Source organism: Schistocerca nitens, chromosome 4 (genome assembly GCF_023898315.1).
Source record: "Schistocerca nitens isolate TAMUIC-IGC-003100 chromosome 4, iqSchNite1.1, whole genome shotgun sequence".
NCBI lineage: Eukaryota > Metazoa > Arthropoda > Insecta > Orthoptera > Acrididae > Schistocerca > Schistocerca nitens.
This window is the reverse complement of record NC_064617.1, coordinates 222,136,381-222,154,621: the sequence shown is the minus strand read 5'-3', so window position 1 is coordinate 222,154,621 and position 18,241 is coordinate 222,136,381. Positions and strand designations below refer to the sequence as shown.

Sequence of the window (18,241 nt, the reverse complement as noted above, 5' to 3'; positions counted from 1 at the left end):
CGAAATGTGGTGCTACAGAAGAATGCTGAAGATAAGGTGGGTAGATCACGTAACTAATGAGGAGGTATTGAATAGGATTGGGGAGAAGAGAAGTTTGTGGCACAACTTGACAAGAAGAAGGGATCGGTTGGTAGGACATGTTTTGAGGCATGAAGGGATCACAAATTTAGCATTGGAGGGTAGCGTTGAGGGTAAAAATCGTAGAGGGAGACCAAGAGATGAATACACTAAGCAGATTCAGAAGGATGTAGGTTGCAGTAGGTACTGGGAGATGAAGAAGCTTGCACAGGATAGAGTAGCATGGAGAGCTGCATCAAACCAGTCTCAGGACTGAAGACCACAACAACAACAACAACAATGATAGTTTAGGTTTTATTTAAATATAATTTCAGTCTTTTCAGAGCTATATATTCACTGCTCTGTAACAGTCTATAAGCATGATTATTACTGTAAATTAAATTAGCTTTTTACGAAAATACCATCCATGTTTATGTTTTGTTTCTTTTTTAAGATCCCAAAAATGTGTCAGGCTTGTTGAATTTTCTGGAGTGTCGAGTTATTGAGAGTCCAGTTTTCAGGGTTCTAATGTTGATCATATGACTCTAAAATGCTTAAAAAAAACTAAAAACTCACTATTTTTCATCTAAAATTTAGAAAGTTTCCCGAGGCAAGACCCCCAGTATGAGCACCCCCAATATTTTTTATAAGTCAGCACCCCTGTTCGTGTGCCATATATGTATGTACTACTTCAATACGTGATAGCAAATTGACTAAGTATATGGCTGGTGGCACAGCAGTGGGCAATACAATGTTTTGAGTATAATTTTTGAACTTAGGGGTCAGAAATACACAGAGATTTGTGAAAAATGTTTTTTCACTGTTACATTGTGAGTATTTATTGCGTTTAATGACATCTTCTGTGTTTTTTATATTACCTCGTATTTCCTTAGCAAACTTCTTGCATTCTATATCCATGTTTTCAACATCAATCTTCCTCCAGGGGGTGGTCTTCCAATCATCAATGCATGTCTGGACTATATGCACATAATCCCATAGTTGCTACAATCCAAAGAAGAAACAATTGTTATTGAAATTTAAAATCTCTTACTATTAAAAATGTATTACACAAATATATAAAACTACAAGATGGTACAGCAAGAGCTCAAGATGGCATAGCCAGGTAGTTGTTTCTCCTCATATCATTGTTTTTGTGCCAGATAGTTCGTTTCTCCTCATATCATTGTTTTTGTGCCTGATAGTTGGTTATCCTCATATCATTGTTTTTGTATCACCCACAATTTTCATTTTTTAAATTTATGATATAATTATATGATACATCTAAAAACAAAGATTATGTGACTTACCAAACGAAAGTGCTGGCATGTTGACAGATGCACAAACAAACACAAACATACACACAAAATTCAAGCTTTCGCAACCAACGGTTGCTTCTTCAGGAAAGAGGGAAAGATGAAAGGATGTGGGTTTTAAGGGAGAGGGTAAGGAGTCATTCCAATCCCGGGAGCGGAAAGACTTACCTTAGGGGGAAAAAAGGACAGGTATACACTCGCACACACACACATATCCATCCGCACATACACAGACACAAGCAGACATTTGTAAAGGCAAAGGGTTTGGGCAGAGATGTCAGTCGAGGCGGAAGTACAGAGGCAAAGATGTTATTGAATGACAGGTGAGGTATGAGTGGTGGCAACTTGAAATTAGTGGAGGTTGAGGCCTGGTGGGTAATGAGAAGAGAGGATATACTGAAGGGCAAGTTCCCATCTCCAGAGTTCTGACAGGTTGGTGTTAGTGGGAAGTATCCAGATAACCCGGATGGTGTAACACTGTGCCAAGATGTGCTGGTCGTGCACCAAGGCATGTTTATCCACAGGGTGATACTCATTACCAACAAACACTGTCTGTGTCCATTCATGTGAATGGACAGTTTGTTGCTAGTCATTCCCACATGGAAAGCTTCACAGTGTAGGCAGGTCAGTTGGTAAATCACATGGGTGCTTTCACACGTGGCTCATCTCTATGAAATCCCCAAACCACGTTCCCTACCCTCTGGATCCTACCCTTGTAACCGCCCCCGGTGTAAAACCTGTCCCATGCACCCTCCCACCATCACCTACTCCAGTCCCGTAACCCGGGAGGTGTACACGATCAAAGGCAGAGCCACATGTGAAAGCACCCATGTGATTTACCAACTGACCTGCCTACACTGTGAAGCTTTCTATGTGGGAATGACCAGCAACAAACTGTCCATTTGCATGAATGGACACAGACAGACAGTGTTTGTTGGTAATGAGGATCACCTTGTGGCTAAACATGCCTTGGTGCACGGCCAGCACATCTTGGCACAGTGTTACACCATCCGGTTTATCTGGATACTTCTCACTAACACCAACCTGTCAGAACTCCGGAGATGGGAACTTGCCCTTCAGTATATCCGCTCTTCTCGTTACCCACCAGGCCTCAACCTCTGCTAATTTCAAGTTGCCGCCGCTCATACCTCACCTATCATTCAACAACATCTTTGCCTCGGTACTTCCGCATCGACTGACATCTCTGCCCAAACTCTTTGCCTTTACAAATGTCTGCTTGTGTCTGTGTATGTGCGGATGGACATGTGTGTGTGTGTGCTAGTGTATACCTGTCCTTTTTCCCCCCTAAGGTAAGTCTTTCCGCTCCCGGGACTGGAATGACTCCTTACCCTCTCCCTTAAAACCCACATCCTTTCCTCTTTCCCTCTTTCCTAATGAAGCAACCAATCGTTGCGAAAACTTGAATTTTGTGTGTATGTTTGTGTTTGTTTGTGTGTCTATCAACATGCCAGTGCTTTCGTTTGGTAAGTCACATAATCTTTGTTTTTAGATATATTTTTCCCACGTGGAATGTTTCCCTCTATTATATTCATAATTATATGATACAGTTATACACAAGTCCCTTCAGAGAAACTTTTAACAATTTGACAAGAAAAATATTTTTATTTTGGTACAGTAAGAGCTCAAGATGCTATGACAAGGTAGTTATTTCTCCTCGTATCACTGTTCACTGTTTTTGTATCACCCAGATTTTCATTTTTTACAGTTTACAATATAATTATATATACAGTTATAAACAAGTCCCTTCAGAGAAACTTTTAACAATTTCACAAGAATAATATTTTTATTTTGCTCCAGCTACCAAATTGCACAGTTGTTAGTGTACCTTTAGCATGCGCAACTCCTTTCGGCACTGTTTGACATGCTTGAATTCAGGTACATTAACCTCAAATAAGGAAGCAGAGTCTTGGATAGCTTGCATGTCCTCTTCAAATTTATTAATTTCTAAATGTGTTTTATCCACCAAGTCATATGGATCCTTGCAGTCATACCTGCATCAAATGAACAGAACATATAGAATCATCACTTTTTATGTACAGTTTTTAAGAATACAGATAGTTTTCTCATAGATCATTATTCACACAAATCAAAAATGAGATCTGTCAAATATGTCTTAAGTACCATAATGGCGATCCTAGGCAGTTTTTGTCAAGTCAGTTTAAACCTTCTTTCATTTTGTGTTTAATAATTATGGTAACAACATGGTGTATAAACTTTTTTTTTTACATTTCTTGGTTTGTTATTATTAATCATAACAATGACAACACTTGATTCCACCATATTTAGTCAGTCTTTAAATCAGCAGCCTTTCCTCCAATAAACAGAAGCAGGAGATCACATATAAAGAGACAGATGGTGCAACATGTAGAAAGACAAGTTAATGAATAGCACAGAATGGTACAGAATGGCATTGATTATAAATGACAATATGCTGTCAGCTAAAACTTAGACTGAAACTTGTCTTATAGCTTTGTTTTGAGTGAAGGCATCAACACGAGACCTATGAAAGACTTCTTCAGACCACTGAACTGAGAAAATTCCACAGCAAAATGTTTTGATTTTAAAGTGAATTAATTCTAAGCTGCATTACTTAAGTACATACCACAACATTATGAGCAAAATGCAGTCTCACAAAATGATACTTAATTAACCACTATTCTTGTAAATGTTGAGCATCTCTATAAAGTCTAGATCTTCTTATATTTTCACATTTTCTGTAATGTGGAAAAGTACAGTAATATATAAGATTTCAGCAAAGATGAGGATGTGTGCAACTCATTAAATTTTCACTCTGTGAAGGAGTGTGCACTGATAGTGAGCACTTGCTCATGAAAGGCAAAGGTCTCAAATTTGAGTCTGGGTCCAGGACATGGTTTTAATGATTAAATTTTAGCTAGCACAATAGATTAAAACACTGATAATATAGGGATTTTCCACCTTGTTTCTAACTTAGACTAATACCAAAATGTGTACAGATTACTTTTGAGATGGCAAATCTTCAGTAATATATTTTGGAGGCTGATGTGTTTTCATTTTATTTCATCTAATACAAACTGCAATCTTTACCCTTTGACAGATTTTAATGAAATGATATTTGTATTAGAATATACTAACATTTCTTTTTAATAAACTGCTAATAATACCTGAGGAAACGGTATTTGCGGAAACGATCACGGTACTGCAACTGCTGATTGTCAAAGGTCTGGATTCGACTTCTTATGCAGCACACTTCAATTGCTTGCAGTGGAGCCACCTGTTGTTTTACTTGTGTAGCTATCTTCTTTGTATTATTCCATTGCTCTGGTAATTCCTACATGAACGTTTATGTATCAGTGATATTGTATTATTAATTACTGTACTGAATGTGTTGTAAATATATAGCACTGTAACATTCAATTCATTCAGCCAAGTACACAGTTAGTTTCACTACATTTACTGGTATTGTTTGAAACAGAACACATATTTAAATTTGGGAATGGTAACTAGAGGAAGTCTTCAAAATGCTAAAAGGACAGTTTGATTTCATTTTTCTTTATTAGCAACATATTTTGTCATAATTACTATCATTAAAATTTAAAGAATGGAAAGTCCAGGATTGGATGACAAGAACATGGAAAAAATAGGTTGCTACTCTCCACAACAAGGAGACACTGAGTCACAGACAGACACAACGAAAAAGAATGCTAAAAATATTTCAGCTTTTGGGCAACTTCCTCTACAGAAGCAGAAAACACACACATTCGCATAACAGCATTTTCTCCAGAAAATAAGGTTTGGCTGTGACTGCATGTGATGTGAACAGGAATGTGGCTAGGGTGGGTAGTGAGGTTAAGGAGGAGGAATTATGTTGAGAGGAGGAGGGATAGCAGTGTAAGGTGGGAGAAGATGCTAGTGCTGCCTCGGGGAGTATGCAGAGACATGTTTGAGGCAAAATAGTGGGCTGCTGTGGGCAACATTGAGAAGCTATTTCATGCGATGAGGGGCAGATGGAGGAGGGAAAAGAGCTGAGGAGAGAAACAGAGAATAGAGAAAGGTGTACTGGCAGCATAGAAGGTGTGTGTGTGAGGCTGAAATGGGAGCAAGGAAGTGGTTAGGGAGATGGAGGACAGGGAATAGTGAAAACTGACACCAGGGCAGCTGATTTTGGTGGGAACAATTCAGTTGGTACAGGCATTATATTTGACAGCATGTTCTGCAACTGGGTGGTTCAGCTACCTCTCACCATTCATATTGACAGACTGCTTGTTAGCTGTCATGCCAAAGCAGAATGTGGCACAGTCATTGCACCTAAGTTCACATGGCTGCCTTCACAGGCTGCCCTGCCTTTGATAGGGCAGGAGATGCCTGTGACAGGATGGGATTAGATGGTCATGAGGGGATGTATGGAGCAGGTCTTGCATCTGGGTCTATTGCAGGGATATGAGCCATGAGAGAAAGGGTTGAGAACAGGGGTAGAGTGGGGACAGACAATATTGCATGGGTTTGGTGGGTGGTGGAATACCACTGCTGGAAATGTGGAGAATATGTTGGGGAAGGTATTTCTCATTCCAGGGCATGATGACAGTGAGTTGTAACCCTGGAGGAGAATCTGATTAGTTGCTCCAGTCCTGGATGAAATTGAGTCACAAGAGGAGTGCTCCTTTGTTGTCAGACAGAGGGTATGTGGGGAATGATAGATGAGTTTTGAGATAAGATCCATTTTTTACAAGGTTGAGAGGGTAATTACAGTCTGTGAAGGCCTCAGTGATACCCTCTGCATTTCTGGGAGGGACTGCTCATCACTACAGATATAATGATCAAGACTGTTAAAGATTAATCACTTGGTGGCATCTAGCAATGCCATCTTTGGTTAAGTATTGGAATTCATCACAAAACTAAGGAAGTATACATTCAAATAAAGAGTCCATGATTTGAACCACTACCCTTTCAGTGTACCACTGCATAATCTTGCCAAGTTGCAGACATAAATCACTGAAATATTAATGTCACTCATGTGAAATAACGAAAATCATAATCAGAATGATAATATTTAAGTCAAGTCAGAATCTGCTAAATCAATCACAGCCTCACCATTTTTCACTTTTCCCTGTGCACAGAATACTTATGATCCATAATGGACATGGTACTCAGAATGAGAAAGACAACCAGTTCCGAAGCAAGAGATGATACATGAATTACTTCGAATACCTTGCACTTCTTCTGTGTCTCTACAACTAATGATGAGTCTTGGCCTCTTCAGCTATCTCCTTGCATTTATCCCTGTCCCTTGTTAGTATTTTCCAGTTTCTGTAGCCCGTCTCCAAAAGGCCTTCTATGACTCTGTCTTTCCATCTAATTTTCGGTCAGCCACTTCCTCTCTGTCCACCTGGCTTTTCTTGTAAAGTCTTTTTTGGTATTTCTGTATAATTCATCTGTGCCCACCTCAGCCTAGATGACTTCACAATTTTTCTAACAGGCTGATCTTTGTAAATGTCGTACTACTCGTGATTGTATCTCCTCCTCCATCTTTGCCTTTCACAAATTGGGCCAATGATTCTCCTGAATTCTCCTGAGTATCCTTCTCATGAATGTATCCAGTGATTCAGCATCCTTTGCTGTCAGAGCCCAGGTTTCACAAGTGTACGTACACATTGTTAGTTTTGTGGTTCTAGTCAGGAGCCTTAAGATAGAAGCTATGTTATGGTGAAATAAGCTATATTGGTTGCAATTAGTCTCTGCTTTATTTCATAGCAGGTATCATTTAGACTGATTACAATTGAACCTAAGTAATTGAAATGATCAATACTTTTAAAGGTGTTATTCCGGCTGGCAAGTTCTGTCTGTGGCTTTCCCAGCAGGTAGGTATATTGTTTTGTGCTCATTGATATTTAGTCATATATTCTTGCCAGCCTGTTCAAGTGCTGTCAGATTTCTAGCTACTATGTCGATATCATCCACATAGGCCAGTATCTGCACAGATTTATGAAGATTGTTCCCCTATTCAAGAGATTTGCTTCTCTCATCACCCTTGCTTCTCTCATCACCTTCTCCAAGGTGGCATTGAATAAGAATCTTACTATCCTTACCATTCTGACCCCATATGCCTTTGTTTTTTCCAGAATTTATCTAAGGATAAATATCTGATTAATAGTTAACTTATCAGGGACAAATCCACACTGCAACAACCCCATTTCCCTCTGTATTATTGGAAGGAGTCAGTTGTACAGTATGTTAGAGAGGATTTTGTATCCTAGATTATGCAGTGTGATGCCTTTATAGTTACCCCATTTCATCTGGTCTCCTTTCTTATATGCAGAGCATATAATTCCGTCTTTCCATGATTGAGGCATTTCCTCTTCTTCCCATATTAGGTTAACCACTTTCAGGATGTTGTTTTCCTATTCACAGCCTCCTTGCTTGAAAAATGCTGCTGGAATGCTGTCCTTTCCTGTCGCCTTGTTGATCTTTAATTTCCTTGTTGCATTCTCACCTTTTCTAAATTAGGTGGCTCCACTCTGTTATTTTGGTCCTCTTGCTACTGTATTTCTGTTGAGTTCCATGGTATAACTGGTCTTGGATTAAGGACTTTATCATAGTAGTGACTCTCCTTCACGCTTATAATTTTGCCCTTCTCATATTTCATTAAACTTGTTCTGCCTATAAAAGGTTTCCATGTCCTATTCACCTCTCTATGAAATTTCCTTGCCTCTATGAAATTTCATTCTCAGAAGCTCCATTTCTTCAATATTTGGCTTTATCCACTCCCTATTTTTCCACTGCTTGGTCCTTTTTTTAAATTCTCTGTTTTTCTTTACATTCTTCCATTATCCTACTGGTATAATGTGGTTGTAACATCATTATGTATGTTTCATTTTTTTCACTTGTTACTGTTTCATATCCAGTTTGCTCTCTGCACTACAATGTTAAAAATTACACATTTCTAAATTTTACACATTTTGATGATAATTTTTATCTTATCCAAACACTGTCACTTTCCCCCAAAGAAACATCTCACAAAGAGTAAAACTGTTAAAGATTGACTGCTTTGTATAAAGAGTGATTTTTACAGCTGCAGAAATGTTTCGTAATAAAAAACTTAGTAACCTCTCATATCAACAGATGTTCTCCAGCAGACTGCCTGTTTCTAATTTTCCTACTGACTAGTGCACCACAATAATGGTATCACATGAACTATTACATCTAAGAATGTAACACAGAGCATCACAATGGGCAGTGGCTGCAACATTCTATTGACATCATTACCTGCAAGAGCACATTGACCTCTTCGGGTAAGTCCTGATCATATTGCTTTAGTAAATCAATAGTTTGCTGTAACGGTTCAAACATCTCATCAGTATCAGCCTGACGCTCCTTGACATTCATTAGGTAGCCCATAACACTGACAAGTCGCTCATAGTCACCCTCCTCAACAGGTTGCAGCAATCCTTCATCTGCTTGGTGTATAAAGTCTGCAAGGTCGGATAAGCTGAAAAAAAGTTTCATTCAGCCATGACACTCTATAAATTGTGTGAAATACTAATAACAATACTAATAATAATGAATGAAATGGTAAATTATTCACACAACTCATGAATTAAACGTATGACCATTCACAATATCCCACAGCAGGACAAGTTTAATGATGAGTGGGACTTGTAGCAGTGATTAATTGTGAGGGCTCTATTCAGTAATTGTACCCAATTTTTTAAACATACAGGATGTCTCTCCTAAAAGTTATCAGACACATTTTCTTTGGTGTTTCAGCACATATTTGCTGTTCTGCTTTTGCACTGTGTAGCTGGAATCAGCCAAAACAAATACTGCTTGTAATGTCTTTCATGTGATGCTTAGTGTCAACAGAAAGTGTTGGTTTGTTTCCTGTTACAAACAAAATTATTTTTAAAGCAGACTTTTATGTGCCTGTTTGATAGAACAGTCCCAGATTAGGCTAGTGCAATAACTGTTTTATCGTTATGTACTACAGGGATAGTAGAACACAAAGAATAACCAGTACTCCAGCAGCAGCAACACTGCCCTGGCCCCAGCTGACTGCTACTGCCAGGCACGTTTATACTGCTGCGTCGCTGATGGACTTCTGTTTATAATTCATATTTTATTGTTCCTGTTAATACATACTGATAAAATTAATAGTAGACTAGACTAATTTGGGGTCACTCCATCAAACAGGCAGGTAAAATTCCAATCTAAAAATAATTTTGTTTGTAACTGGTAACAAACCGACACTTTCTGATGACACTGGACACCACGTGAAAGACAAAATGCATAGTAATTGCTTGTGCTATCCCTGTTTGTGCCATCATCTGATTTTCATAATAAACATTTATTAATGCTAAAATTACCAAATACAATTGAGTTTTATTAGTTACATTCACACTGCAAAGAAAAACCTCTGCTTAGACAAGTAAATAGTTATATGGCACCCTGTGTTTGTGTCCCTTCACAACAAGAAAATTGTCAACTCACTAAGATGGTTGTGCAGTAAAGTATCAGCATCAGCAGATTGTGGAGACTAGTGTTGTCTTAATTCCATCCCCAGACTGTTCTTAGTTGGTTATGTTTGGAAGTCTCAATGTGGATTACAGGCTCTTACTCAAACTGATATCCCAAAACAAGTAGAAAATATTCAATAACCAACAAAATTTTAAAAACACCATGAGAGGGCTCCTTACAGAGCATTGCTTCTACAGCATACAAGGCTTTCTTGAATGTGATCTATCATAAACTAAATGATATAGTTTGACTATCTTTCAAAACTAAACTGTTTTATTAGAACTAACCTGTTGTCCATTAATGAAATTTTGCTATTTGATTATGACCAGCATTTTATTAGAACTAATTCTCAGTTTTATATTATTGTGAATACACACATAACGTATCTCCAGTGTGATGTTCACTATAAGAAACAATATTATGTATATATATATAATCATCTGTTTGATTTGCCCCATATCATATTGTACACTTCTGTACAATGAATGATTGAGAGGACCAATAAAGACACAATACAATCACTGATGAGCTGAACACACAAACAGTAAGAATATGGGAAAAACATGTCTACATTGTAACACTAATATGCAGACAGATTCCAACACTCATAATACACCTGCAGATTTAACTGTTAGTCATCCTGATTAGACAAAACTCACATAGGCTACAGGAATTTGCACTTCCCCCTATGTAATACTATATTCTGCACATTTGTGTCAGCGTGTCTGTTTATGCCATCACCACAATCACACACGCAGGGTTCACATTTGGTGCTGCTGGCTGGAGAATGAAATGAGAGCAACTTTTTCTCTTACTGCCATCACCACTGTCAGCTGAGTAGGAAGGGCCACACACTAGTAGCAAGGTCTGTTTTCTATTTTTGCATCATTTACACTCTGTTAAGGTTCTACTTGTCAATTAGGTTTGTTCTGTGAGTTGTTATGATGAACCAACTTGTTGCCAAAGCCTGCCTGGACTATGTATCCCACTATTTCTAACCATGTCTTTGTGTACATTCTCTGGTACTCAGTCATTCCAATCTTATTGTAAAGGTGAGAGAGGTAGGCTGTCTGGATGTGGGCTGGGTTCTCTATTGAAGATGGGGGATGTGGACAGCAGCAGAGGCAGGTCCTGGTGAAGATACTTCTCTTTATTAGTTCCTTACTAATTCATACAGTTCAGACCTTCTTCTCTGGTGCAGCCCAGAGTTCCTCATAATATTCTGCTGACATAGCTGCAGACATTGACATATAGCAGGTGGCATGCAAGAACTGATGCAGCTATGCTGTGGTACTAGGTGGTCACCAGGTCTTCTCTAATGCACAATGTTGCATCGTTCAAATGGCATGGCGATGGCGTTGCCCGGAGTTGAAGTCTGGACCAATGGTGAGGAGCAGGGGCAGGCAGATGGTGTGGTGTTGCCTGCCCAGGCTGGGCAGAAAAGCAGATGACCCTCCTTTGTGGTCCATTGGCAGCTGAGTTCACAGCAACGATTCCCAACTGGCACACGCAAGGGCTGTGTTTGTGGGCCACTGTGAACCATCTGGAACAAGGCAATGACTGGGATCTGGCATAATTTCCGAAATCAATCGAGCTGGAGTGGCTTCTCTTAGGCTAGCACCAGGGCACTGATACCGGGATCAGTGTCACGGATGTCTTGCGTTGCTGAGGGGTAGTGATCAAGCAGGAGCGACGTCTGGCTGTGGCCGATGTCCATGGCTTGAGGGCTGATTCAGGTACTCATGGTCTGATGACATTGGGAGCCAATTGCGCAGTTCACTGACCAGCACCTGCTGTCTCGCTGTGGCCGTGTTGCAGTTCTGGGCTCTGACTTCTCCTCCAAGTTCTCCTACAGTTTTGTCCCATTACAGTATTTTACTGTGTACTTCATTATTTGCATTAAAACTACAGATAATACAGTATTTGGCAATGAGCTCATTTTGTTTTCACATGTGTTCTGTGAGTTCAATGGATATGGTATTGGATCCATTGTTACAATGGCAGCAGCGGCTCAGACAGTAACAACAGCAGTTAAACTTGCTACATAGGGTGCCACAGTTCTTCAGCACCTGCCATCAGCACAACCACCCATGTTCCCAGCTTTGGCACCATTCCACAAGATGAAGGACAAGTGGGACACATATGTGTGGCACTTGCAGCAATGTTTCAAGTAGAGAAACAGGCTTTGCAAAAAATCTTTTTCTTGTCTTAGGTCAAGCTCAAAACATTTCATTTGCTTCGAAAAGTTGCTCCGTTAATGGACCCTGTGGCTTTGTCACTTCCTCAAATGGGTGTGTTGATGAATAATTAGTAACATCAGAAAACCCACTTTGTGGGCTTAAACCAGTTGTGTCAGGCGCAGGTAACCAACCTTCGGGTGCTAAGACAGAAGTGAAGATTTAAGCGTGATCATTTTCAACAGTCCTCTAGTCATTCTCTGATACATGATGTAATTGTCTGTTCTGCTCCAAATAGAGAGGTGTATTATGTTTATCACTAAGACATTCAAAGAGTCACAGACTGCAAGTGAACACTTTGATGATGTAGTGGGTGTACTGGTGGTGTGTTCAGTAGCATAGGAACAGAGTCATTCATGGACAGTCTCATCATTTTCTTCTAGTTCACACTCTTTGCTGTCAGCCTGTGGCTCTTCCTGATGCAGTATCCCCTTGTGCCCTCATTTTTTCTGAGCAAATGTTCACAACAGCTCCATGCATCGGTGAGCACATATTGTGGCTGCCCATGGGGCCAGTCTTCAGATGTAGAGATGGAGTTCCTGGAGGTTCAAACTGTCATGGCAGTGATCAGCCAGGAGTTCAGTGTTCCAGTAAGATTTATACTATGCCGCAAATCCGGCAATGGCTATTCTGTTTCCATGTCGATACCATGGCCTGTGTCTTCCATGACTCTTGAAATGTATCATCACTTGGGATGCCCTTCTCTTTCATCCATCAATCACTGTTTGGTCAGTTACGGTGATTAGCCAATTCCTGTTTAAGGCCGGTTCACTATCAATGCTGATGATCAGCATGTCACACAGGCGGTCATATTTTTAGCCATCGAAAGTGTGAAGCCCAAAAATATTTTTGGCCTCAATGTGTTTAGGGTTTTTGTTCTTCAGATTCAAGGTGCTGTACATCTCGTTTTTGACTCCATCCCATTCCAGGCATTAGACAACCTCTGTCATGAGTTTGGGTCACTGTTTTCACTGGCAATGAGTGCTGCAAAAGACTACAAGAACCGCATCATTCTTAAACCGATAGCCATACCCAAATATTGTGAACCTCAGCCTATCCCATTTGCTTTGTATCCACCAGTTATGGAAGAATTAGGCAGGTTGCATGGCCTAGATATCATCCAGCCGGTGAGCTACTCCTCTGGTTGTTACATAAAAGCCTATGGGGGGGGGGGGTACTTTGTTTATGCAGGGATTTTAAGTTTACCAATCTATAGCAGATCGCTGGCCCATTCCCCACCCAGAAGAAATATTTGAGTAATTTTGTGGGCAGTGAGTGTTTCACTAAAATTGACTTGGAGGTGTATTAGTAGCTTCAGACAGATTCTGCCTCTCAACAGATAATAGTCACCAGCTTGACCTATGGGTTGTTCCATACACACGTCTGCAGTTTGGTATTGTCAGTGCACTCGCCATTTTACTGGGACTTTTAAAACAGTTAATGCAAGTTGTTCTGTGCTGCATAAACTATTTTGATGACATCATCAACACAGGTTCTTCATGGCAGGAACATCCCGGTAAGATTCAAGTTCTGTTCACGAAATTACAAGGGGCAAAACTTAACTGCAATCTGCAAAAACTAAAGTTTTCCAGACAGGAGTTGAATATTTAGGCTACTTTCTTTTGAAGGATGTCATCAGACCCATGAAGAACTGTATAGCAGCTACTGATAATCTCCCTAAATTGTGGAATCTGAAGAAACGCCAATCGTTTCTGGGCAAAGTCAGTTATTGTTCATAATTTATCATTAATGTACAATGCTCATCTCATCATCTGAACAAGTTGTGGAGAAAAGGTGTTCCTTTTATGTGGTCAGCAGCCCGTGACAGAACATTGACCCACATAAAGACACTGCTAAAGACATTGCCATGCCTCAGTACCTTTACACCAAGAATGCTTTCCAATAAGGGGTTGAAGTGGTGTTAGCTCACAGAAACACTGATGGTTCTGAACAGCCTCTCCTGCATTCCTCTAAAACTTTGACAGCTGCTCAATGCAGTTGTTCTCAGATACAAAACCGTAGATACTGGAGGTGTTTGCTCTCCCTCTATCAGAACCATCTGTGCCCTCAGTGCTTGCCAACCCGTCGTGCCTGCAGCCACAGCAGATGTCAGTGGGTAGTCTGCCTTCAAGCACTGCTTCATTCCAGGGGTCAGGTGCCGTAGTGGAACCATTGGGTGAAGAGCTGTCGGACACTGACAATGTCGAGATGCGAGCACCAGCTGTGCCAAACTCCTTGCTGATGCACAACAGTGGCTACCTGAACACTGTCCTCCCACAAGTGCACCCACCAGCCCTTCCTCAGTCATCATTGCATCTCTCCCTCATTGCTGGCTCGTCATCATTCAGGACGCTTCCAGCTATGTGATGTATCAGTCCAGTGACCACTGACAACACAGCACTGTGATGATGACACCTCATCTGACATGGACGAGCCAATGGAGGCAAATATTGTTAACAAGCAGCTGCTGTTGTGTTGCCGCCACTGCTGCAGTGTCACCTTCATGGCCTACTCAGACACAACACACTGTCTCTGGTAGCAGTCCCACTTGTGTGGCCTTCTGCCTTTTTACTCCAATGGCTGTGTTGCCAGCTCCCCAAAAGGGTGCCGCTTCCATCGCACCCAAAGAGTTTATGTTCAATGTTGCTGGAGAGAGAATGAAAAGAGACCACCTGCTTCGGATGCTGCCAACACCACCAAGTGGGGATGGCCACACTCCGGCAGCACATCCTACTCTCTCTTGCGTCGTCTGTGCTCCATGAAGATTCTACTTGCCAATTAGGACTGTTCTGTGATTTGTTATGACAAACTTACCGGATTTGGTCTGGAGTGGTTTTTGCACCGCTTCTGTACAAGTGTGTGCACAGTCTCTGGTTCTCTGTCACTGCAACTGTATTTAATGCATACTTTGTTATTTGCAATAAAACAGTAGATACAACAGCTCCTTCAAACCCTATCCTGAAATTAACATCTATAATTTTAATGCCATTTGTTGAAGAACCTAATGTCATTTTCATTACAATTATAGTTCCAGTTGGTGCAGGGAGTGGCAACTGACCCTTAACATAGACAGATGTAATGTATTGTGAATACATAGAAAGAAGGATCCTTTATTGTATGATTATAAGATAGCGGAACAAACACTAGTAGCAGTTACTTCTGTAAAATATCTGGGAGTATGCATGCGGAATGATTTGAAATGGAATGATCATATAAAATTAATTGTTGGTAAGGCGGGTGCCAGGTTGAGATTAATTGGGAGAGTCTTAGAAAATGTAGTCCATCAACAAAGGAGGTGGCTTACAAAACACTTGTTTGACCTATACTTGAGTGTTGCTCATCAGTGTGGGATCCATACCAGGTCGGGTTGACAGAGGAGATAGAGAAGATCCAAAGAAGAGCAGTGCGTTTCGTCACAGGGTTATTTAGTAAGCGTGATAGCATTACGGAGATGTTTAGCAAACTCAAGTGGCAGACTCTGCAAGAGAGGCGCTCTGCATCGGGGTGTACCTTACTGTCCAGGTTTCGAGAGGGTGCGTTTCTGGATGAGGTATCCAACAGCTCCCCCCTACTTATACCTCCCGAGGAGATCACGAATGTAAAATTAGAGAGATTCGAGCGCGCACGGAGGCTTTCCGGCAGTCGTTCTTCCCACGAGGTAATGACAGTGACACGTAAACTGCTCTCCGCCACACACCATTGGGTGGCTTGCGGAGTATAAATGTAGATGTAGATAGTTAAGTAGAAAATTACGACAGCAATCCAAATGACATACTGTTGTATTTAGTTCATTACAAGAACAAAATTTAAATGACTACTAACTAACAATATTGCAAATGTTCAGCGCAATATTTATGACATCTACATCTACGTGTACAATCTGTAAGCCACTTCATGATTTACGACAGAGGGTACTTTTTGTATCACTGCTGTTTCCTCTCCCCTGTGTCCCATTCAAGACTGGTGCATGGGAAGAACAACTGATGAGACACATTTATATCACCTCTAATTTCTCTGATTTTTGAGAGATGTATATGGGAGGAGGTAAAGTGTTGCCCAACTCTTCTCGGAATCTAATTTCAACAGTCAACTTCTTCATTGCCTCTCATGTAGTGTCTGCCAATGAAGTTTATTGTGCATCTTCGTAATGCTCTCCTACTTACTAAACAAACCAGTAATGAAACCCACCAATCTTCAATACATCATATCTGTCTCCTCAATAAAATCAATCTGTAAGGGTCTCAGGCTGATGAGCAATACTCAAATCAGTTTTACATGTATTTTGGGAGCCACTTTTTCCATGGATGAATTACATATCCTTAAGATTCTTCTAATGAATCCATCCACTTTTTATACAATTAGTTTGTGTGATCACTTCACTTTAGGTCAGGCCCCATTGTTACTACTAACAAGAAGAGGTCAGGATAGGATCAATTTTTTGAAACCATTTATACAGTGATGTAGGGTAGGGTCTCAGTTATTACACCCTGCAACCATTCAGCCTGGTGGGACATAGTTTGCAAGTAATAGACAAAAAAAGTTTAAATCATTATCAAAATAATCTTGAACATTATTTTTATTCATTTATTTGGTTTAAATGCAATTGTTTACTTCTAATCCTTTGTTATGTCATTTTAATCATTGTATTAACTTTTTGATTTGCAGTCATTTGTTCTTTAGTTCTTCTTTTATTTGGAATCCATGTCCATGTAATTTTAATTATTATTATTATTATTATTATTATTGTTATTAACTTTGATTTAATTTAGTCCATTTTATCATTTTACATTATCATCTAGGTTATTGCATTCATTATTTCTACTTCTCATTTTGCTTGAATTTCATTTCACTTATAATCCCCTTTTTCATTTAAATCTTCATTTACATTATTTTATCCATAGCGCATACATTAAAGATGGAAGCTGAAGATATGAATTAATATTTGTGCTATGATTGGGACTTGCACCTCAGTCCCCTTGCTACTAGGCAGGTTTGCTAGACATTACACCACCATGGCACTATAGCTAACATAATGGCATGGACTACCCTACTGTAATGCCTCCCCTAACACAAACTTGAGGAAAAATTAATCATATCAGAAAAATATGTTATTGACGCCATTCTGCAGTCAATATAAATAGATTACTTCATATTTTTAACCAATAGATTGGCATTTTCAAATGTTTAAATATTATAATAGGTAAATTAAAAAAAATAGTCTCACATGCACATAGATTTGAAATGGAAAAGAATGAATGGAAGAGAAAAGGAGAGCAAATCAAAAAGCTAATATGATGGTTAAAAAGAGATGACAAAGGAATAGAAACAAAAAATTTACATTTAAACCCATCAGTTGCTTAAAATAATTATCAAAGTCATTTTGCTAAAGATTTATAAATAAAAAGCTTCAAAGCACCTGACACAATTTGAACCCACAATTTTCTGCATGTGAGGGAAGCAACTTAAGCATTGCACTATGCTGCCATTCAGTGTACTATTTCTATTTTTACAGTTCTAGACCATCATGTGAAATTCTGAAATTTTTTTCCTCGATTACTCATAAATGATGGTCCACAACAGTGAATGGCTGCGAGATGTCACACCTGGGGACCCTAACCTACATCAGCATTTAAATGGTTTCAAACAATTGATCCCAATTTAGGGGATCTCTCCTTGTAAGTATTTTAGTAGTTTTACTGTTTCCAGTGATGTATCACCAAAAGTGTTTTCTAACATTCATGTATCTCTTTGCCTATTTATGTGAAATATATCACATTTATTTGCATTCAGAGTGAACTGACAATACCTGCACCAGTCACCAATCCTGTGCAGTTTTTTCTGTCTTTGCACACTGTAACCTTCCTATAGACAACACAGTTGTGTATGAACAGACGCCTGGAGTTTCTATTTTTATCCACTATGTCACTTCTGTACAATATAAATAATAATGACCCTATAAAATTTCCTCCTGGTACTCCCGAAATTAGTTTTATATCTGTCAAATAGCATCTAATTAAGAACTATGTGTTGACTCCTGTCTGCTACAATGTCCTGAATCTAATAATAAATTTGGTCCAATGATCAATAAGCTTGTATTCTGTTCACTAAATGAAAGATTGGAAT

The 18,241-nt window shown here is 39.6% G+C and overlaps 1 protein-coding gene across 1 annotated transcript in view; it reads right to left on the bottom strand.

Moving 5' to 3' along the window:
* Nucleotides 1-18,241, bottom strand: part of LOC126252221 (dynein beta chain, ciliary) — a 769,797-nt gene that overhangs the window by 509,600 nt on the left and 241,956 nt on the right. Inside the window, exons 21-24 of the mRNA XM_049953092.1 lie at nt 8,634-8,856; nt 4,535-4,701; nt 3,217-3,382; nt 936-1,059 (exon numbers count right to left, since the gene is read on the bottom strand). Of these exons, the coding sequence (XP_049809049.1) occupies nt 936-1,059; nt 3,217-3,382; nt 4,535-4,701; nt 8,634-8,856 (680 nt within the window). The remainder of the gene's footprint in view (nt 1-935; nt 1,060-3,216; nt 3,383-4,534; nt 4,702-8,633; nt 8,857-18,241) is intronic.